This window comes from Haliotis rubra, unplaced genomic scaffold, assembly GCF_003918875.1.
Source record: "Haliotis rubra isolate DU_JTF1 unplaced genomic scaffold, ASM391887v1 Scf72, whole genome shotgun sequence".
NCBI classification, from domain to species: domain Eukaryota; kingdom Metazoa; phylum Mollusca; class Gastropoda; order Lepetellida; family Haliotidae; genus Haliotis; species Haliotis rubra.
Genome location: NW_025767435.1, coordinates 2,546,017 through 2,569,919, shown reverse-complemented (window position 1 = coordinate 2,569,919; position 23,903 = coordinate 2,546,017). Strand labels below are relative to the sequence as shown.

The following is a 23,903-nucleotide window of genomic DNA, read 5'->3' as shown; positions in this document are numbered from 1 at the left end:
TTATTCACTCTTAGCGGGTTGTAACGCGTTGTTTTTAAGTTTGCTTTATTGAATCAATAGATGGAGCCTAGTTTGCATCATTACAAAACTTGAACTATGCAATGGAACACTGTTGGAAGAACATCTTAATTCTAACTTGAAATATGGACCAGAGTTTATTTAATGACTCCATTTACTTGAGAAAATCGAGTCTGGTGAAATTGGCGACTAAAATTATTTGAGGCATGGCAAAAACAACATCAACTCATACCTTATCCACGTACTCCACGCCCCACTTTAGCACTAACCAAAATGGCGGCGCCCATGTTGTTCGGCATGCAGACTTTACAGATTGATATTTCATCACGTCGTTTTGTATCTGTCATGTAACTGTCGTCCTTATTTGATGAAGCCCCTGTCTATTCCTGCGTTTTGTAGGTGTGTAGTAAATGTGCTGTAATATTTGCATCATGAAAATAGAAAATAAGACCAAGATTGAATTTTACCGGACGGGGGTTGTCGAGATTCGGTGAAATTTTGTTTGCTAAAGTGTATGAAATTTATTGAATTGACATTGATTTAATGACATCCGTTCAATGACCTAAAAAGCTAGAGGTCCTTTCCAAATATAATGCAAATTCAATTTAAGACTGCAGTAGCTTCATACTCTTAGGAAGCAATTACAGCCAAGCATCTAAGCAACCAGTTATCACCATGGACCTATCAGTATAGCGGACACCTTGATATACAATGCCGTCCGGTAATTCCGCGCTCCTAAGCACATCGATCGCAACACGGCAACTAACGTCTCTTATTTTTTGTGGTTTACGTGACTCAACATGGTATCAGGGGTGGAAATAACTTTAAAATTGCTAGTGTACACTGGTACAGTGGCACATGTAAAATCACTTGCCCTGATAATTTTTCCACTATACCGGCCGTTTTCTTGTTGATTTTTAAATAAACAACATAATTAATATTGGAAAGTCAACTGGACACCAGTACAGTGTGATATACAAATTTGCTTGCCCGACAGAAAAAAACCACTGGACTCGGGCGTCGGGCAATGGGTTATTTCCACCCCTGTGGTATGTATCATCTTTACCTAGAAATATCAGTTTTATTGACGACTATAAGATTCTAACGTTGCATTATGCCATACGGTTAACCTTACTGGTGCTCTGTCGACATCGCTTGCTGTCCGGTACTTCTTCGCAGCAACTGATGTGTATAACATCCAGCTGGAGATCCGAAGTATGGAAGCGTATTAGGGCCAGATTATTTTCAAAAATCGCTTCATCAATGTAAGGAAGAGTGTTTCATATGAATTAGGAATAATGAAGAAAAAGGTTTAAAAGTCTGAAGAAAACGAAGTTTCATAAAACTGTCAATTTATCTGTCAATTACTGTTATTTACTTACCTTTAGTGATTCAAAGCCAGCAGTCCCTTGTAGAAATGTCCCGACTTCAAGTGTAAATGTGGTAGCAGACGATGTTTACCTTCGATACGGAAGTACGCTATTACAGTTGTGCAGAATTACCGGACTCACTTGTAGCTCAAGTGATGGTGACTTCTTGGGCATTTTCTCATTATCATTAGAATATAGAAATATTTGTCAGAAACTTTTGAGAGCAAAATTAAATATTGTTTGATATTTTGATAACACCAAATAAGAACTTAACTCAAATAAGTACTGCTTGACTTCTCAAAAGCCTTAGATAAAGTTCTGCATCAATGGCTACTACTTAAGTTACATCACTACGGCATCCATAACAACATACTGCTATGGATCAAAGACTTCTTGAAGAACAGGAAACAAACAGTTGTTCTCAATGGGATGTCATCCTCTGAAGCTGACTTACTATCTGGTGTACCACAGGGCACAGTCATTGGCCCTCTACTCTTTCTGATCTACATCAATGACTTACCTAATTCAGTGGACTCTGAAGTACGACTTTTCACTGACGATTGTATCATATTTAGACACATACGTAATCCTTCAGACAGTCTCAAACTGCAGCAGGACCTGGATAACCTTCAGACGTGGGAAAGTTGATGGCAAATGGCTTTTAATCCATCCAAATGCGTAACCATGCACATCTCCAAGAAACGGAAGATATTACGTCACTCTTACAACCTTCACGGATTCAAACCGTCGATACCGCAAAATACCTGGGTGTCAACATTTGGAAGACGTATATCCAGAGCACCACAAGAACTGTAGGTTTCCTGAGGCGCAACCTTAGAGCTTGCCTATACCACCCTAGCCCGTCCTATCATGGAATTTGCCTCCACAGTTTGTGACCCTTATCAACAGCTTCATGTAAATACGTTGGAGAGGGTACAGAGGCAAGCAGCCAGATTTGTGTGCAACAACTACACAGATTATGATCAAGGATGTGTCACTTCAATGTTACAACACCTTGGATGGGAAACCCTTCAACTCAGGAGAGCTAGGGCCAGAGCCACCTTTTTTTACAAGGTTATAAATAACATCATCGTTACCGACCTACATAAGTACATTCACGGAGTTGACTCCCGTACAAGAGGATCATCTAATAACAACATTGCACAAATAAGAGGGAAATCAGAACTCTTCCTACAAAGCTTCCTCCCTGGAACAATCATCATGTGGAGCGGCATACCACCATCCATCAGACTGTCACCAACCTTATCTGTGTTTCAGACATCGCTCAGGGCTGAGCATGTCATGACCGAGTGAACTGTACCCACTTTTTTTTATCTATGCTCGAAAACACAAAAATATGTTGCGAACATACATTCGCTTTTATGGAAAAAGAAACCACAAAAATATTTAGACAATTGACTGTTGGTGCCACTTGAATATGTAGTAAAATCCATTGTACCACATAATACAGAATGCCATGGGCAAGATCAAAATTTTGGAATATTGTTTTAAATTCAAAGCAAATAACAAAATGCTAGATGCATTAATGTCTTATTTTTAGAATGAGGAAAATATCTGAATGTGATACAGGAGATAGAGCAATTCATTTGTATAGCTGAAGAGGTGCACATGAAAACATAGTGCATGGTGTTAAGAGGATAGTGAAAACTGATGTAGTTCATGAGAGAGTCCTGTTTACATCTATTCTTATTCCCTCATGGAGCATTCCAACAGAAATTGACACAAGCTTTCTCCATGGACTGAAAAAAGGCCATGTTTGCATAGTAATTTGCACTTTGAACACAGAATATATCAGAAATAACATAAACAAAATGATGATGAGTGGTAGGTGATGAGTATGTCTGTTTTTGAATCATAGGTCAATAGTAGTGGTTAGGTAACTTTTCAGTTATTTGTCTTATACAGATTGATGTACAACAATGGTAAAATACCACAAAATATGTTAAGTGTGAGTGTGTGTTTATATATACGTGTGCTACAACCCCACTGACTTGTTTATTTCTTTCATATATTTAGGAAAACAAGATGATGTCTTCAAAGACACTGACATGGAGTACTTTGAAATATTTGAGATTAAAGATCAACTATAGTAACTCTTGTCGCAGCATCTTCAGTAAAACCGGACAATGGGTGGGTATCTATTGATATTACAACCTATTGTCACTGATTGTCATTGTCAGTATGACCAAATACTTTACATCCATTAAAATCAGACCTTGTTTGCGAATTTATTACCTTTAAGATCTTTTATTTAGCTTATCTTTAAACAACAACATTCAATCATCGGCAGAATGAGATACAAAACCTTTCGCCTTGAGTTTTCCTGAACGGTCATAAAGGGAGATAACTCGGGATGGCTTAGTTTATGATAAAAATTATTGAATTTGAGGTTATGTTAAATGACACGTGAAATACAGAAACATTTTATTTTTGATATATTTATTGACACCAACAAATAAGAAATTATGGCAACAATTTTATTACTCTGTTTATACTCATAATTGTATACGCCAACTCTAAAATTTCGAAGCTATCAGCTGTTTGGCAGCCACATTCCATCTAAGGTCAAGGTCATTCATACAATCTGTGTAGTGTGTCACATGACAGCTTTGACGGGGTGTACGGTTCGTACACCCTGGCAATCCACCTACATGGTTTGGTATGCTTTGACTATCGACCAATTAGAATTTGAAAAATTTATCTTAAGGGTAATAAATATCTATTCTTCATATTTCCCAACATAACAAACTTTTGACTTCAAGCAGTGTATATTGTCTACAGTGAGGGTATCTCAGCATGACAACTATCACGTTTACATGCAGAGGTTACAAGTATATTGTATACATACTGATATTCATTACTCGGCAGGAAAAAGCATTCAATCTAGATGTCCGTCAAGCTGTGGAGTCACACTGGCATCCAATACTGAACCAACAAAATTCATCAAAACATTTGAAACAAGATCATATAAAGGTGAGTTATTCATATGACACAGAGGCAAGGCATATTTGACACTAGTTCCTGACTCCTGTCAGAATTATGCTTCAGCTGACAAACACCTTCAAGTTTCAATGTGTCCTGTGTGCATTTTTTAATAAAAAAGCAGGTGCAACTGTTTAGACTTCTATTTGCTAAAAACTTATTTGGATTTCTGTTAACCATTAATAGGGTTGGTGTGAGTGTCAATTTTAGAAATTTTGAAAGTTTTCATATGTGAACAAGGTGAGTAAGCATTACATTTTGTCATAATGAAATATGTTTATATTCATGGTCTTGCATTCAAAAATTTATTTTCTTTATCAGACTGATCGACCAAAGCAGTATGTCCTGTCTATGTTCCCGTACCCAAGTGGTAAGCTGCACATGGGTCATGTCCGAGTGTACACCATCAGCGACGTCATGGCCAGATACCACAGGCTCACAGGCAAGGAGGTAGGTGGGAGACTCACATTCCATTATTAACATCTGATTGTCATGACTTAACCCTAGTCACCTCTGTAAACAAGCAGTTTTTGTTTATTTATACTAACTTTTCATATTAAATACATGTATATCATACATCATGTACTATTTTGTTGTGAATGAGTGAGTTGGATTTTATGACACCCAACAGTAATATAATGTGGTGTACCTTTTGAATGTGTTAATACCAAGAGCCGTACTGATAAATCAAGAGATGACCTATATGCAAACATAATAACCAGGGACCTGGCAGTCCAATTTGTCCAACATGACTTAATGAGAGTTGTATCCCTTTCTGAAACAGGATCTGCTGATATTGAGTCAAAATGTAAACATAGGAAAGGCCACGTGAAGTCAGTGCCAAATATGCCATGAGTGAGTGAGTGAGTTTAGTTTTACGCTGCATTCAGCATTATTAGAGGTACATTGTATATGGCAGCAGTCTGTAAATAATCAAGTCTGGACCAGACAATCCAGTGATCAACAGCATGAGCATCAATCTGGCCAATTGGGAACAGATGATGTGTCAACCAAGTCAGCGAGCCTGACCACCCGATCCCGTTAGTCGCCTCTTACGACAAGCATTGGTTACTGAAGATCAATATTCTAACTCGGACCTTCACGGGTCCAAATATGCTATGACAAATCTGGAATGTCTTTCAAAGGATTTTCAAGCCCCAGCCAAGTCTGCATACCATTTGTTGATTGATTGTCGCATGTTTTGCCTGTCCACTTCTTCAGGTGATCCACCCTATGGGGTGGGATGCGTTTGGCCTGCCTGCTGAAAATGCTGCCATAGAAAGAGGGGAAAGGCCGGATGTGTGGACCTATGGGTAAGGGTAGACAACTCTTGTTTATTTGGCCATCAACATAGAGACACAAATTTACCAAATATTGAACAGAAGTGCTATCAGCTCAAGCTTCATTAACGATCTTAGATTCGTTAAGCATGTTGCGGTGAAATATCTTTATGAATGTGATCATTATTTAGGAACTGATTATCTCATTATTTCAAGGAGGGCTGAAGGAATATTGTCGAGAAGTGGCACTTAATTGGGCAATCCTTGATTGTCATATTTTTCAAATATCTGATCAAGTCGTGTTTTCGTTTCAGCAATATTGAAAGCACCAAGAAACAGCTGGATGAACTGGGATGCAGTTTCGACTGGGAGCGGGTAATGTTGCTTCAGATGGGAGCGGGTAATGTTGCTTCAGATTCTCTACCAGTGTGCAATCTCCATCTATATATTTAGTCACACTTTGGATGTGGGTCACCTGTTTTGCCAACAACATACCAGTGTTTTGGGGTCAAATGTCCGTTATCATCATCACTTGAGGTTTCCTTCCACTGTGCCCATGTTGAGTTGACACGCCATGATATGACTGAAATACACCTCAAAGTGGACTGGACCCAACTAGCTCACTTCACATGATCCTTTACTCTGATTTTGTCTCAGGACCTGTCCACAAAGTGATTTATGTTCTAAGACTAACTCACGGGGCGGTGGGGTAGCCAAGTGGTTAAAGCGTTCGCTTGTCATGCTGAAGTTTGATTCCCCACATGGGTACAATGTGTGAAGCCCATTTCTGGTGTCCCCCACCATGATTTTGCTGAAATATTGCGAAAAGTGGTGTGAAACCCAACTCACTCACTCACTCACTCACTCACACACACACACTCACTCACTCACTCACTCACTCACTCACTCACTCACTCACTCACTCACTCCATGTATATGGCATTAGGACAGTCAAAGTGCTAAGACTGCTTTGTGGCACAAGGCCAAGGAATGCAGTCTCTTTTAAAGTGGCTTTATTATTTTCTAGGAGTTGGCAACTTGCCATCCCCAGTATTACCGCTGGACACAGTACTTGTTCCTGAAGATGTTTGAAGCTGGACTGGTTTATCAGAAAGATGTAAGATGCCACAATGACCAAACCTCATTTGTAATGATTAAAATGAAAATTTTAAACCGTTTTATTCAATTTGTCTCAAATACAGTCTGCTGCAATTGAGCTGATTGAAGCTACAGAACATTATCCAACTATTATCAAGAAACTTCCGTATGTTGCTCGTGTCCTCATCAGCCGTGATCCTCCTAAGTCTAAGCAATACTTTGTCGGAAGCTTCTGATCCCAAAGGATTAATTTTCTGAACCTGCTGAGCCTAAATGACTGTATTCTGGTGTCCCCCGCCGTGATGTGGCTAGAACATTTTGATAAAAAAACCAAAGTCATTTGATGTCTTTATAATTCCTCTCGTATGTGTCAAGGCTGAAGTTAACTGGGACCCCGTGGACCAGACTGTGCTGGCAGATGAGCAGATCAGTGATGCAGGGATTTCATGGCGATCTGGAGCGAAGGTGGAGAAGCGATACCTCCGACAGTGGTACATCCGCACGACGGCATATGCTCAGGTACACCAGGAAATCACTGCCGACGTGTTTTCAGAACTTCAGAACTTTTCATTACATTCCTCATGATCAAGAATGTGAAAAATCTTTTTGGGTGGACCTTTGTAAAGTTAATCCCGAAAAGGATTTGTCCTTGCTTATGAAATAAATGTACAGTGGAAGCAAACTGCTGTTTACAAGTGATGGTATATCTATGTACAACCTCTGTTGCCACAGTTTTAGTAGCTTGTCATTAAAAATGTTTTTGAAAAATTACAGCACACCTTGTTAATCCATATACATTGATAAGGGTATGCTAACATTATTTGTGGAATCTTTGTAACACTTGTTGCCATGCCTCAATGCTAGAAGCTACGTTGGTGTTATGGTTTTAACTGTTCTCTTCTTGTGGTGAAGTACTGTTTAGACCAGAGACCATATACTAGTAATAGAGATGGTCTCTGGTTAGACCTACAGGTGTAGTTTGTCAAACCTGTGGCAGGTGCCTTAAGTGATAACGCCAGAACACCTGTTGCGCTGTCCTCATGCACCTTTATATGCAGGTCACTGTATGTTGTAGAGTCTTTGGGATGATGTTATCATTGTTTTGTTGTGTAGAGTCTATGTGATGGTGTTATCTGTGTTTGTGTAGAGTCTATGGGGCAGTGTTATCCATGTTTGTGTAGAGTCTATGGGGCAGTGTTATCCGTGTTTGTGTAGAGTCTATGGGGCAGTGTTATCAATGTGTGTGTAGAGTGTATGGGGCAGTGTTATCGTGTAGAGTCTATGGGGCAGTGTTGTCTGTGTTTATGTAGAGTCTATAGGGGAATGTTGTCTGTGTTTGTGTAGAGTCTATAGGGGAATGTTGTCTGTGTTTGTGTAGAGTCCTATGGGGCAGTGTTGTCTGTGTTTGTGTAGAGTCTATGGGGCAGTGTTGTCTGTGTTTATGTAGAGTCTATAGGGGGAATGTTGTCTGTGTTTGTGTAGAGTCTATGGGGCAGTGTTGTCTGTGTTTGTGTAGAGTCTATGGGGCAGTGTTGTCTGTGTTTGTGTAGAGTCTATGGGGCAGTGTTGTCTGTGTTGGTGTAGAGTCTATAGGGGAATGTTGTCTGTGTTTGTGTAGAGTCTATAGGGGAATGTTGTCTGTGTTTTGTGTAGAGTCTATGGGGCAGTGTTGTCTGTGTTTGTGTAGAGTCTATGGGGCAGTGTTATCTGTGTTTATGTAGAGTCTATAGGGGAATGTTGTCTGTGTTTTTGTGTAGAGTCTATAGGGTGTAGAGTCTATGGGGCAGTGTTGTCTGTGTTTGTGTAGAGTCTATGGGGCAGTGTTATCCGTATTTGTGTAGAGTCTATGGGACGGCCTGGAGGAAGTCAACAAGGTCCTGTGGAAGGATGTGGTCCAGCTCCAGAGACACTGGATCGGAGAGTGCAATGGCTGTCGCTTTGACTTCAAACTCAAGGTCAGAAGCGGGTTATATTCTATATAACTGCTCTCACATTCACAAACATGCAAATGTTATGGTTTTAGTTTATTAATGAATATTCAAAAAGAAATGAAGCTTATGAAAATGTTGAATAAGCAGGCTTATATCATGAAATTATATACAATTAAATAGTTCTAATCCATTAAACATAACACATAAAAATGGATGCCCTTCGTTATAAGTTTGCCATTGTTCTGATATATGACCTTGACCTTCTGTCACAGCTTGAAGGGGAGGAGCTCCCCGAGCCCCTGTCTGTGTTCACAGACAGCCCCGAGCTGGTGTACGGAGCATCCCACATCTGTCTCTCCCCAGAACACAGGTTCAACAGCCCACAGTACTGCCAGGTATGCTGACTAGCAGGTGATGGGGTGTGTAGATGGGAGATATGTGACAGTAGATACTGAAATTTGTAAAGGTGCCGTGCCATTGTCCTCATGCAATGATTTTCAGGATAGTGAGAGAAAATTGTTTGAGGCTGCTATGGTAAATATAAAACACATGATTTGTTGTCAGAGAATACAACCTTTATCTCTTCTTGATATTTCTGAGCAAAGAGTTAGTCTGTCACAATGGAGAACTGGGTTCAATTCCACACATGGGTTTTGTTCAACAATATTGCTGGCATTTTGTTGAAGGTATAAAACAATATTCGCTCATCAGGTCATATCTAGTAGATACTGTAAACTGACAATGTCCTGGAAGATCTAAGTGTGTGACATATAATGTATTGTTCATTTACAGGAACATGGAAACCCAAAGGATGAGAGTGAGTATTTCTGCTGGATGTTTGACAGATAATCACGACCTGTGTTGACTATGTGATCAGGTATGACCATTAGTTGTTCCCAGGGACCAAATATTTTCCCTTGAGCATGCATCATGCATCTGTAGGGGTGGTGGGGTAGCCTGATGGTTAAAGCGTTCGCTCGTCACACCAAAGGCCCAGGTTCGATTCCTCACATGGGTACAATGTGTGAAGCCCATTTGTGGCGTCCCCCACCGTAATATTGCTGGAATATTGCTACAAGCTGAGTAAAACCCAACTAACTCACTCACTCACTCATGCGACTGTTTTGTTGCTTACCACTTTGTAAATCAATTTTCGCTCACTTTGAATGAAATATGTAACTTATTTCTGTTAAAAAATGTAATGATTTCCAATAAATCCATATCTTTTCCAGGTGTTACCATAGTTACAAGACTTCGCGCAGTCCACCCACTGACTGGCGAGGAGCTTCCCGTTGTTGTCTCAGACGCTGTACAGTACGATGAGTTCAACGATACACATATAGGTGAGGGATGCGTACAGTGACACACATCTGGGTGATCCTGTACAGTACAATGAGTTCAACGATACACATATAGGTGAGGGATGCGTACAGTGACACACATCTGGGTGATCCTGTACAGTACAATGAGTTCAACGATACACATAGGTGAGGGACGACACACATCTACACATATAGGTGAGGGATGCGTACAGTGACACACATCTGGGTGATCCTGTACAGTACAATGAGTTCAACGATACACATATAGGTGAGGGATGCGTACAGTGACACACCTGGGTGATCCTGTACAGTACAATGAGTTCAACGATACACATATAGGTGAGGGATGCGTACAGTGACACATCTGGGTGATCCTATAAAGAAAAATAACCCTTATAAAGTCATGTGCTCAACAATGGCTTGTGATCACTTTCCCGCCACATTAAGTTGTCATGTTTGCGATCGTCACCTCAGTGCCAATATGGGTTTGTGGAAAGAGTCTCTGCTTCCTCCCACATTATGTTGACATCCCGTGATATGTCTGACATACTATTTATAACTCCCTCCCTCACTCACTCCACCAGGTATTCCCAGTAAGAGTGAGGTGGACCAGCAAGTAGCTGGCAGCCTGGGGTTTGAGTGGACGCCTGTGTCTGATGATACACAAGGAACTATTGTCAACTCACAGGAGGTATGTGTAGAGTTAACACATTGACGTATGTAACGTAACTATCTAATGTCTTGAACAACGGGGAGAGTTCTACGGATCTACCACTTCTTTATTATTAATATGAGCAACGTTTCAGTGTAGCTACAACACTGTTATCATGCAAGTGCTCATATTATATTACAGAAGTTGTATATCCATAGAACTCTTCCTGTTGTTCATCACACCAGCTTCTAAATGCCACTCAAAGAAGTTACCTAAAATCTAAATTCCATGAATTCAAATACTTAACAGAGGCCTAGAGCACATGGTCCATCCTTTCGGTGGACATGTTGAAGCCCCAGGTTTTCACATTTCACGTGTCCCCTGCCATGATACTTCTGGAACATTGCTATATAAGCAGTGTAGCATTCCAGCAACATCAATGGGGGACACCAGAAATACTTCACACATGGCCATGTGGGGACTCGAACTGGGAAAGACAATGCTTTAACCATGGGTCCCCAGCAACCTATAAGCAGTGTCACACATTACTATGGCCTCACTCACTGACAGGTATGGGTCCCCAGCAACCTGTGGTGGCAGCGAGAAGTGATGTAATGGATCAGGTCATCACATCCAATGACTTTAGCTGATAGTCTGCCAACATACCCTAATAACAGTCTCCAGACACTATTATTTACGATACATTGTCATAAATGTGACATACTGCTGAATGTGTCCACAAACAAATAGTCCATAAGATGCATCTCTGTCATATTTTATAAATCCTCATCCAAGTCTGACTTTGATTTTGTTAAAGTTTTCAGGTCTGACGGCTGGTGAAGCAAGAAAGGCCATTATGGAGCATGCCAAGGTAAGATCATGTTTGTGATGGGGTGAGAGTGGGTGATTGGTTTCAAGATGGTCTGCAATACTAAACTGTATCATGGAAACAGCTATGTCCTGTTTGGTCCATACGTGCATGATGGTACTCAAGCGTGCTGGATTCTATATTGGAGGGGGAAGTAAATACTGCGATGTATGATCTTCAGATATATAAATCATGTCGCATTAAAAATATATCTTCCCTACTACACTTACTTTAGTTTAAAGTTATAATGACAAATGTACCATTGAAAGATTAAAGTCAGGCATAAATGCATGCAGATTGCATTCATTTCTTGTCTATTTGTTCCCAAATTGTGTCTTTAATTCAAAATTTATTTTGACAGTTAATTCCAATGCTTGTATGTTTTGTATAAATATGGTATTCAGTATTTTCACCTAATTTGTTTTGTTGCTGGTGTAGACGCTTGGTGTTGGTGGCCATGCTGTCAGCTCACGTTTGAGGGACTGGCTCATCTCACGACAGAGGTACTGGGGAACCCCCATACCAATAATACACTGTCCCAGCTGTAAGGTGAGTCTACTACAACACCCCCATACCAATAATACACTGTCCCAGCTGTAAGGTGAGTCTACTACAACACCCCCATACCAATAATACACTGTATCCCAGCTGTAAGGTGAGTCTACTACAACACCCCCATACCAATAATACACTGTTCCAGCTGTAAGGTGAGTCTACTACAACACCCCCATACCAATAATACACTGTTCCAGCTGTAAGGTGAGTCTACTACAACACCCCCATACCAATAATACACTGTCCCAGCTGTAAGGTGAGTCTACTACAACACCCCCATACCAATAATACACTGTCCCAGCTGTAAGGTGAGTCTACTACAACACCCCCATACCAATAATACACTGTCCAGCCAGCTGTAAGGTGAGTGAGTCTACAACACCCCCATACCAATAATACACTGTCCCAGCTGTAAGGTGAGTCTACTACAACACACCCCATACCAATAATACACTGTTCCAGCTGTAAGGTGAGTACTACAACACCCCCATACCAATAATACACTGTCCCAGCTGTAAGGTGAGTCTACTACAACACACCCCATACCAATAATACACTGTCCCAGCTGTAAGGTGAGTACTACAACACCCCCATACCAATAATACACTGTCCCAGCTGTAAGGTGAGTCTACTACAACACACCCCATACCAATAATACACTGTTCCAGCTGTAAGGTGAGTACTACAACACCCCCATACCAATAATACACTGTCCCAGCTGTAAGGTGAGTCTACTACAACACACCCCATACCAATAATACACTGTCCCAGCTGTAAGGTGAGTCTACTACAACACCCCCATACCAATAATACACTGTCCCAGCTGTAAGGTGAGTCTACTACAACACCCCCATACCAATAATACACTGTCCAGCTGTAAGGTGAGTCTACTACAACACCCCCATACCAATAATACACTGTCCCAGCTGTAAGGTGAGTCTACTACAACACCCCCATACCAATAATACACTGTCCCAGCTGTAAGGTGAGTCTACTACAACACCCCCATACCAATAATACACTGTCCCAACTGTAAGGTGAGTCTACTACAACACCCCATACTAATAATACTGTTCCACCTGTAAGGTGAGTCTACTACAACACCCCCATATGATAATCATTGTTCCAGCTGTAAGGTGAGACTACAACACCCCCATGTAATAAGATTGTCCAGCTGTTATGAGTCTACTACCCCCATACTAATAATGATATCCAGTTGTAGGTTGGGGATGATAGAGAAAAAACATACTGGACGCTTTATGATGATCATGATGATGGTGATCCCTGTAGAGAGTCAGGTTATAGTTACTGATATATTGTACTATCCCTCCTTATTCCAGGCAGTACCAGTTCCCAAGTCTGACCTTCCTGTGGAGCTCCCAGTGATCACTCAGCTGACCGGCAGGGGGGCGTCGCCTCTCGCAAGTGATGAAGAATGGGGAAGTGTTAACTGCCCAAAGTAAGTACGTGTTTTGTTTGGATGCAAGGTGTTTTTTAGGTAAGATGGTTGCGTTTCTGAAAGCCGTTCATTTTTTGTAAGTGACAAAACTCTATGCCTAAATAAAGTTTGCCTCAGAGTTATAAGTTAAATTATAAGAGACTTGTGGTCACTAGGTGTGGAGGCCCTGCCCGACGTGAAACGGACACAATGGATACATTTGTGGACTCTTCCTGGTACTTTGTGCGTTTCCTTGACTACCACAACACAAAGGAGCCGTTTAGACAAGACTTGGCACATCACTACATGCCAGTCGACCTCTACATTGGAGGCAAGGAACATGGTGAGTAGAAGAGTGTAATTTTTCATTAAAAAAAAAATGTGTTGTGGGTCCAGAAATGAGTGAGTGAGTGAGTTTAGTTTTATGCCGCACTCAGCAACATTCCATCTATATGGCGGCGGTCTATAAATAATCAAGTCTGGATCAGACAATCCAGTGATCAACAGCACGAGCATCGATCTGAGCAATTGGGAACCGATGACATGTGTCAACCAAGTCAGCGAGCCTGACCACCTGATTGTGGGTCCAGGAACATTGTATCACCTGAAGTCGTCTTTTCAGTAAAAATATAAGTCTCCTGTCTTTTTCTGGAATAAGGGGCGGTGGGGTAGCCTAATGGCTAAAGCGTTGGCTCGTCACGCCGAAGACCCGGGTTCGAATCCCCACATGGGCACAATGTGTGAAGCCCATTTCTTGTGTCCCCCGCCGTGATGTTGCTGGAATATTGCTAAAAGCGGCATAAAACCAAACTCAGTCAGTCAGTCAGTTTTCTGGAATACCCAATACAACCAACCATGTTGACACCCTGTAAAACCTGAAGCATCTGTTTATAAGTAATACATGGCTTTAATTTTCAGAAATATTTGTAAGGTTTATGTGGCTGAGAGTTCTTGGAATATTTCAATTAAATAATGAACATTTCTTTAATGAATATGTGTGAATATATCTGTGTTCTTGCAGCTGTCCTACATCTGTACTTTGCTCGATTCTTCAACCACTTCCTGCACAGCCTTGACCTTGTGCCTCAGCGTGAACCCTTCATCAACCTGCTGACCCAGGGTATGGTGATGGGACAGACCTTCAGGGTCAAGGGCACTGGCCGGTATATACAGCCGAAGGACGTAGACTTCTCAGGTAATTCACAGCCTTGTTTGTCATGAAAATGTATACGGTATCAGGCTACATGAAGAATAGACAGTGGAGATATTAGTAGTAACGCAATTTTTGAAAATCCCTCAAGAAGTCCTTGAATTAAAGAACATTCATAGTCAGTACTGCACAGGGGCAGATGCCAACCACTCTAATTTGGGGGTAGCCTAGTGGTTAAAGCGTTTGATTTTCGTCACGCTGAAGATCGAGGGTTCGATTCCCCACATGATGAGCACAATGTGTGAAGCCCGTTTCTGGTGTCTCCCCGCCATGATATTGCTGGAATATTGCTAAAAGCGGCGTAAAACTAAACTCACTCACTCACTCAGTACTGCACAGGTTTGTATACACCATCCACCAGCCACTAGGTGGGTCTGCATTGGCATGTATGAACATAGGCATCGGGTGGTTTGGTAGCCATGGGGTTAACTGAGTGCGGCATTTTGCAACAAAATATGTATACATGGGTGATGGAGGAACAGTGAATACAGTGATGTACTGAGGCTGCACTACAGTTATGTATTGTCGTGTCCTCTACAGGCAGCAAGCCGGTGGAGAAGGAGACCGGGAACCAGGTGGTGGTCGACTGGGAGAAGATGAGCAAGTCCAAGCACAATGGGGTCGACCCTCAGGTGAGATCATGGCAGGAGAAAATCGGGTCTAAAACCTTTCCTCGTGTTACTTCTGAAACTACAGCCACAAATAAAGATGACCTTGAACCCTGTGGATCTCTATCGGTGTAGACTTGGTCGCCAGAAAGCTAAGCTTGTTCGTTGCTGACTTCATCTGGTGGTCAGACTCCGTGACTTGGTTGACTGCGGGCCATCGGTCATCAACAGCATGGGACGTTGCCCGAATCCTCCATTGGCCTGTCAGGTCCAGAACAGGGCCTAGATTTTCGAAGCTCTCTTGGCTTAAGATAGTTGTAAGTTAAGTTAATGTTAATGTATGACTATCTTAGCACTAAGAGAGCTTGAAACTATCTTAGCACTCAACGAGAGTGATGAAACTGGAATATTGCTGCCCTGATGATAAATTGTCGGGCAATTCACTGTCATGTAGCTGGAATATTGCTGAGTGGTGATAAATTGTCAACAATCACTGATCACTGTCATGTAGCAGAAATATTGCTGAGTGTGGTGATAAATTGTCAACAATCACTGATCACTGTCATGTAGCAGAAATATTGCTGAGTGTGGTGATAAATTGTCAACAATCACTGATCACTGTCATGTAGCAGAATATTGCTGAGTGTGGTGATAAATTGTCAACAATCACTGATCACTGTCATGTAGCAGAAATATTGCTGAGTGTGGTGATAAATTGTCAACAATCACTGATCACTGTCAAATAGCAGAAATATTGCTGAGTGTGGTGATAAATTGTCAACAATCACTGATCACTGTCAAATAGCAGAAATATTGCTGAGTGTGGTGATAAATTGTCAACAATCACTGATCACTGTCAAATAGCAGAAATATTGCTGAGTGTGGTGATAAATTGTCAACAATCACTGATCACTGTCATGTAGCAGAAATATTGCTGAGTGTGGTGATAAATTGTCAACAATCACTGATCACTGTCATGTAGCAGAAATATTGCTAGCAGAGTGTGGTGATAAATTGTCAACAATCACTGATCACTGTCAAATAGCAGAAATATTGCTGAGTGTGGTGATAAATTGTCAACAATCACTGATCACTGTCAAATAGCAGAAATATTGCTGAGTGTGGTGATAAACTGTCAACAATCACTGATCACTGTCAAATAGCAGAAATATTGCTGAGTGTGGTGATAAATTGTCAACAATCACTGATCACTGTCATATAGCAGAAATATTGCTGAGTGTGGTGATAAATTGTTGAATCTCTGATCACTGTCATGTACAACACTCAAAATATTGCTGAGTGTGGTGATAAATTGTCAACAATCAGTGATCACTGTCATGTAAAAGCAGAAATATTGCTGAGTGTTTGAAAATTGTCAACAATCACTTGATACCGTCATATAGCAGAAATATTGTTGAGTTTGGTGATAAATTGTCAACAATCACTGATCACTGTCATATAGCAGAAATATTGCTGAGTGTGGTGATAAATTGTCAACAATCACTGATCACTGTCATGTAGCAGAAATATTATGCTGAGTGTGGTGATAAAGTTGTCAACAATCACTGAAAACTGTCATGTAGCAGAAATATTGCTGAGTGCCTTAAATTTTGTCAACAATCAGGATCATATAGCAGAAATGTTGAGAGTAAAGTTAGGTAGCAAACTGTTGAATCTCCACTTACTTCAGTACAACACTCAACCATATATCGATGTGGTGATAGTTGCATGAGCGTTCAAGTGAGATGTTAAATGTGTTTAGGTTATCTCCCTTGAATGGTAATTGATCACGTCTTTCTGCTTGAAATGTTCAGTGCAGTAAATACTCTGCAGGGAACCCTGTAAGTATTTCCATTGTATAGATGTCTGTATCTGTTTTGAGGGCATTTGAAATACAACATTGTGACAAGTTGTGTGTTAACTCAAATCTTTTGTCTTTGGTCGTCAACATCAATCTGGATTTCCCAGAAGTGGTAAGCATGTACAACCTGCTAAACATTTGACTTCCTCCCCCACACTGACGTGTCATGATACATGGAGAATTACACCTGAGTGGGTTTATGGATGAAATGTATCGAGATGAGCTGATAAAAGTTCCAAATAACATAAACTTGCTGAGGATATTTGGTTATGACGGACTAACTGCAGTGAAAGTAAAGGATTGGGTGTTGTGTGCCCTCTTTTGAGTGGTTTATATCAGTTGTTCAGACCTTTATTTCATATAGCAATCAGTGAATGTTTTTTAAACTACCAGATGATATGGGCCTAATCTTACCTTGTCCAGAGAATATCTTCATTTTCAGACACATCTTGATATTTGAAGAATTATGTAAGGGTCATAAGGCCAGATTTTGTTTCTGATTTTTTACATGTCTTGATTTTAACAAAATGGGGTTCAAAATATCTGTTAGTACCACAGATCTAAAAGACATAGAAAATTTTTAAAAGGCCATTTAGATTTTGTTTTTAGAACACCTTTCTATGTTTTTTTTGAACATGGTCTGGGAGTTTTGTGCACAAATGTTCTTATGAGGTGAATAACAATACAGTGTTTTTGAGATTATTTGTTGGAGCAGCAGCAAATCGGAAAGAATTTTAAAAAATCTCATCTGTCAGTATTTAAAGTAAGCTGTTGTTACAGGAAGTGATGTCTGAGTTCGGGATTGACTCCACCCGCCTGTGTATCCTGTCCAACGTTGCCCCACAGTCAAACAGGAAGTGGTCCAACGAAGGTACAAGGTCACAAGTACCATGGTACTCTAGGATGAATTCAGAAATGTTTGAACTTCTGAGATACTTGTTTCTTCAGTTCATTGTTATTATTAAGGAGGCATGACTTATTTAAAGTTCAAGATCAGTGGTGCAACATTCAGTGAGATCTTTTATTGCTTATGTCCCTTTCCCTCCGAAGGTTGAGTGGAAACCTCTGTCCTTATGTTCCCAAGAATAGTCAAAAACCTACTCACCCCAACAGGGCCTCTCTGCCTCCTTCCCACCATTACGTCCCATGTGACCGGCGGCCATATTGTCACTCTCTCCGAAATCTGCCCCTACTAGGCTTACAGGGAAGCCAGTTAGTGGTGAAAGGGGACAGTTGGGAGGTTTCCACTCAACCTTCGGAGGGAAAGGGAGATATGCAATAAGTATGAGTCAGGATAAGTATGAAATATCAATTTTATCATAAAAATTACATAATTATGTTACTGTTTTTCATATATTTGTTGAAGGCTTTGGGCATAATATCTGAGTAGGTCAAGATAAACCCCAGTACTTGCTGCCCAACTTTTGTTGTGGTAAGCCTGCTTCATAGCGTGTTGTCTTGTCCCCAGAGTTCAAGGGAATCCTCCACTGGCAGGGCAGAATGTGGGCCCTTGTAGCTGACCTGATAGAACAGTGCAGGGGAGATAACTCCAATAAACCGTCACAAGAGGACATCGATAAAGTGAACACGTTTATGTTTGAGAACAGGAATTACTTCCTGAAAGAGGTAAAGTGATATGGATTAAGTACCATATTTCTCCTTCAGAAGAGACTTTGAGACCCAAAGTCTTCCTGTCTTTGGCAGTTGCTCTGATGGGTGGTTAGTTCCAAGCATCAGCCCATCCTGCTGATTGCATAGGTTTAATTTCCCACATGATCACAATATGTCAAGCCTTTTTGGGTGTGCGTGGTGTAATAACACAATGAGTTTTATGCTTCTCTCGAGTGTAATATGGTCTGATGTATGCCTCTTTGTAGCAGTGTCACCTGAGCCGGTAGGCGAGGGATGACACTGCTACAAAAAGGCGTATATAGTGAACTCAAAAACAGCTAATCGAATGGTTTTCAACTCTGCATGCGTCATATTATGACGTCATATGATTGTTAGCGATACAGCTTCTCAGCAGAGAGTTTGGCCGTTACCGTGGCAGCGGGTAATATTTTTTCCAGTTGTCACCCTCTTGGGAGGTAAAAAATATTTTACATGAAGGAAAGATAAAGGGAAAACCCTAAAATGGTATAAGACTTGACGCACATTCACTTTGTCAAATATGGGTGTCAGTAGAAGTGAGAATAATGAGTCAATGAATGTGGATTTGCAACATTCCAGCAAATATCATGGCGAGTGAAATCAGAAATGGCGTCATAACATTTTACCCACTTGGTGAATCAAAACAAAGGTCATTGGCATGTAAAGTAAAAGCATCCAGAAGAGATAAGACATATACTTCATCACAACAGTGTCACCAGTCTTACAGGTAGCTACGTCAGACTTCTCCTCTTTATCTGACAACAGCACCACCATCACATTCCTCTCATTCAGTGGGTTAGAATAAGTTCCCAAAACCCATTACTGGTCATTAGATGTCACAGTGGATCTGACTGGTCAGGCTGTATGACAGATTTCATGGTACGTTGTACGTTGACTGTGTAGATTATTGCTCACATTGTACTGGCTCATCAAATCAAGACTTAATTATTCAACACTTACACACACACACACACACACACACACACACACACCTTTGATACAGCTGTAACTTCCTCAGTGTTCTATAACAGTTACTCTAACACTTTGTTTCAGGTCAGCTTCCATATGGGGAAGACCTTTCTTCTGAATGCTGCAATATCTCGTCTTCAGGGCCTGACTAATGCCCTCAAAGTCAGTACCTCCACAATAACAGTTTTCTGATGCTCTGTTTTGCTCCATGTAACCCTAACTATTATAAAGTTCTGATTAAAACACTGAAATGTCGCACCTTTTCTAATATCCAAACATCCATGTCTCTCTATACCCCAAAAAGAGTAGGCAGCCCTGGCCTATCTGTGGGGTCATGTTTCAGCTCATATCTGCTCAGACCCGTGAAGATCCGGGGGAGAATTGATCTTCAGTAACCCCTGCTTGTCGTAAGAGGCAACTAACGGGATCGTGTGGTCAGGCTCGCTGACTTGTTTCAGACATGTCATCATGATGTTGATCACTGAATATCCTGGTCCAGACTCGATTGTTTAGACCATCATCATTTAGCTGGAATATTGCTGAGTGCAGCGTTAAACAACAAACAAACATGTGGTGTCACATCTTGGATTCTTAAATGCAACATTAACTGTGCAAGTAAAGGTTGAAAAACATATCTAACAAGAGAATAGGTTACCAATCAATTAATGTGTAACACGAATCTCAAATCATGTCATCTCTTTTGAAATCAAATGCTTAATCACATTAAGTGCTGTATCAGGTATAAATATTTTAATTATATAGTTCATGCAAACTCAAAAGCTTAATCACGTATGCCGTATCAATTGTGTCAACTCATTTAATATGCTTTATCTCATAACAAATGTTTTATCATATGGTACCATAATCCTCATATCAAATACTTCACATCATATGAAATACTTCTCATATCAAATACTTCACATCATATGAAATACTTCTCATATCAAATACTTCACATCATATGAAATACTTCATCATATGAAATATTTTCATATCCAATACTTCATCTCATATCATCTGCTATTCCAGAAGGTTAAATTGTCGGCCACAACAAATTAGGCATTTGAAGTCTTTCGTGTAAACTTTTGCATGATTTTAATGTTTTAGACAGAAAGGAAATCATGTTACATCTCTGCATTGAACTTCCTCAGAAAACCCAGCCCACCCTGATGCGACACAGCGTCCAGTTTGAGCGTGGTCTGTGTGACCTGGTGGTGATGATGGCACCTCTGGCACCCCACCTGGCGTCCGAGATGTGGGCGGGGCTAGCGAGTATACCCAACAAACACTGTCATCACTACCTCTGGGTAGGTAATCCAAATGTTAGATATGTAATGTTACACTCAAACCATGACAAGCCCAACTATAACAGGTGTATGGAAGTCATGGCTGGAGTTACAAGTGTGCACATTTTCAAAAGCCTTACCACCATCCACTGACACAATTTTTTCCCTATTTATTGCTCACCTGGCTGAAAGCAATTCAAAAACCCAGCCAGACATCAGGGCTGGTATCTTCAAAATGTTACCAGCCCAAAATGGATTTAACCAGACCAGACACAAAGATATGGTGAATTTACTCAGATGTATGGAACATCTAAACTTTTTACCAGACCATTGGGTTGGCTAGCTGTAAATTTAGACCGTCCATCAGAAATCAGGCCCGTCTTGGACGGTCGGATGGGCCTTATTTCATTCACTGCTGAAAGTTAAGTGAGCTCACCTCATGGCCTCATGTTGGTTGTCCAGCTGATGCTGCCATTCATCCGTAACATCTCAGAAGAAGCCATTGAGCCAATGAAGTTCTAATTCATCCTTGACATACTTGACTTAATACACGTCTGTTTGTTGAAGGACAAGGGTGTGTTGGAGCAGGCGTGGCCCGACGTGGACCAGGATTACCCTCTGCCCCTTGTCATCAAGGTGGGTGGAGCTGTTCTAGACTAGTAGGCCATGGAAGCATCACTGTCTGGGCAAGCAGTGTTAGCATAGTCACAGCGCTAAGATCAAGTTGAGGAACATGTCTTAGTACTCAAGGAAAAGAAATTAGAATTGATTGTGACTTAAAATATCTCGTCTCTTACAATCTTAACATCTGCACTCTGAACTATTTAGGTTTTGCTTCTAGGGTTACCTGCACTAGCAGAAGGTCATTGCTTGATGGTTGGATCTTAAAGGCACACTATCACTTCACACTTCTCAAAAAATCAATATTGCATTTCTCTCATTAATACTAACTATCAGCCCCCAGTGAAGCCACCATATAATTTATTCCGAAAAAGAATTACGTATTAAGATTACAATATTTTCTATGTACAGAGCAATTGTTTACATTCCGTATATGGCAAGTGTTATCTGTTTGGAAGCTGTTCGCCTCGAAGTTTCAATTATGGATTCAAGCACATCGTAAGGGATAATAAGTTTTTATTGTATCAATAGGAAGCTAAAGTGAGTGCATATGCCCCAATATATATATATATCATAGACCAAAATATTATCGAAAAAGCGTGACATTGTGCGTTTAAATATTGTAGCACTATACTCATGGGTTTCAAGAGAGCAGTTATCATCTGTGAGCTTCATCACATAAAATTGTATGGTTGCTACATTCATATCTTACTGATTGTCTCCCTTGCAGATTAATGGCCAGGAGTCAAGCCAGGTTTTCGTTGCCAGGCAACAACTGGAGGCCTTGACATTAGAAGCAGCCCATGACCTTGTCAAGATGAGCTCTGTGTATCAGGAGTACTGTGAAGGTCGTGAGTTGGAGGATGTCCAGTTTCACATGGAGCCTGGGTATGAGGCGGTGATAGACTTCAGTGTGCCGTCGACAGGCCAGAGGAAGGAGAAACTGACCAAACAGGAAAAGAAACTGAGGAAAAAGGAAATGCAACTAAAAAAGAAACAAATGAAGCAACAGAATAAGCAAAGTGTGATGTGATTTGTTGTCAATAAATTATGTACATATATTATATGGTCTCTGGTTTGAGCATATAGCGAAAGCCATTAAAAACGCAATTTGATATTCATACTTTTTTTACTCACACAAATATCAACACATATAAATGTAACTGGCAGGTATGTTTTAAGTAAACATCTGTGAATAATTTCATCTGAAAATGTCCAATCAACAACAACATCAGTGACGCAACAACAAACAAAGGAGGGGTCACTTCCAGTCAATATCGTGTGTGTCCACCGTAAGCTACAAGACATGCTTGCAGTCTCCGGGGCATTGAAAGACACACATATCTCAGGAACAGCTGTGGGATGGTCTGCCAGTGATGTTGAAGGGCCTATGTCAATTCAGCAACTGTCCTTGGTGCAAGTTGATTCGAACTCCCAAGTTCATCCCACAGATGCTCGATTGGGTTCATGTCTGGGGACAATGAAGGCCAGTCCATCACACGAACATTCTTATTATTCAAAAAGTCCCTTGTTACCCTGGCTGCATGGGGACGTGCATTATCATGCTGAAACACAAACTGGTTACGACCGCCATGTTGATCCGTCATTGTGAAAACAGCCGGACGAAGGATATTGTCCACATAACGTTGAGCATTCGGATTGCCGTTAACCACTAACATCTGGTATCGGAAGTTGGCATTGATAGCACACCAGATCATGGCATCACCCCCTCCAAAACGATCATGTTCATGCACACAGTTTGGCGCAAGTCTTTCTCCTCGACGTCGATAAATCCGTTGACATCCATTTGCAAATTGATACGTTAAATCTGGATTCATCTAAAGAAATGGTATCTCGCCATGGCCTGTTGCCAAGTCATGTTATTGGCGATGCAATAAGGTTGGACCACGGTACGGGTGACGACATGGGATGTTGAAGGCAGCAAGGTGTCTTCGCACTGTTTGGGCGCTGACATGACGTTGTCTTGGCCCAGTTGTCCTTCTTGCCGTATCAGCAGCTGTTTTTAACCGATTTCGCAAGTGTGAAACTCAGATATACTGCGTTCCTGTCGAGCTGTCGTCACAGGTATTGCACCAGGTCGAGGACGATCAGCAACACTTCCGGTGGCCCAAAAGCGTTGTCTGAGTCGATCAACAGTGGATG

At 41.0% G+C, this 23,903-nt stretch overlaps 1 protein-coding gene across 1 annotated transcript; it reads left to right on the top strand.

Moving 5' to 3' along the window:
• The first annotated feature begins 147 nt into the window (after positions 1–147).
• Positions 148–22,799, top strand: LOC124259424 (probable leucine--tRNA ligase, mitochondrial). Its single transcript, XM_046693567.1, has 25 exons — positions 148–417; positions 3,426–3,539; positions 4,278–4,382; positions 4,713–4,841; positions 5,613–5,704; positions 5,986–6,046; positions 6,699–6,788; positions 7,145–7,288; positions 8,611–8,724; positions 8,973–9,095; positions 9,493–9,517; positions 9,933–10,043; positions 10,607–10,713; positions 11,492–11,545; positions 11,981–12,091; positions 13,438–13,556; positions 13,712–13,878; positions 14,557–14,730; positions 15,286–15,377; positions 17,995–18,085; positions 18,683–18,840; positions 19,918–19,995; positions 20,985–21,140; positions 21,687–21,755; positions 22,471–22,799. The coding sequence occupies exons 2-25, from the start codon at positions 3,435–3,437 to the stop codon at positions 22,771–22,773; spliced, it is 2,778 nt and encodes a 925-aa protein (XP_046549523.1). The 5' UTR covers positions 148–417; positions 3,426–3,434; the 3' UTR covers positions 22,774–22,799.
• The last annotated feature ends 1,104 nt before the right edge of the window (positions 22,800–23,903 follow it).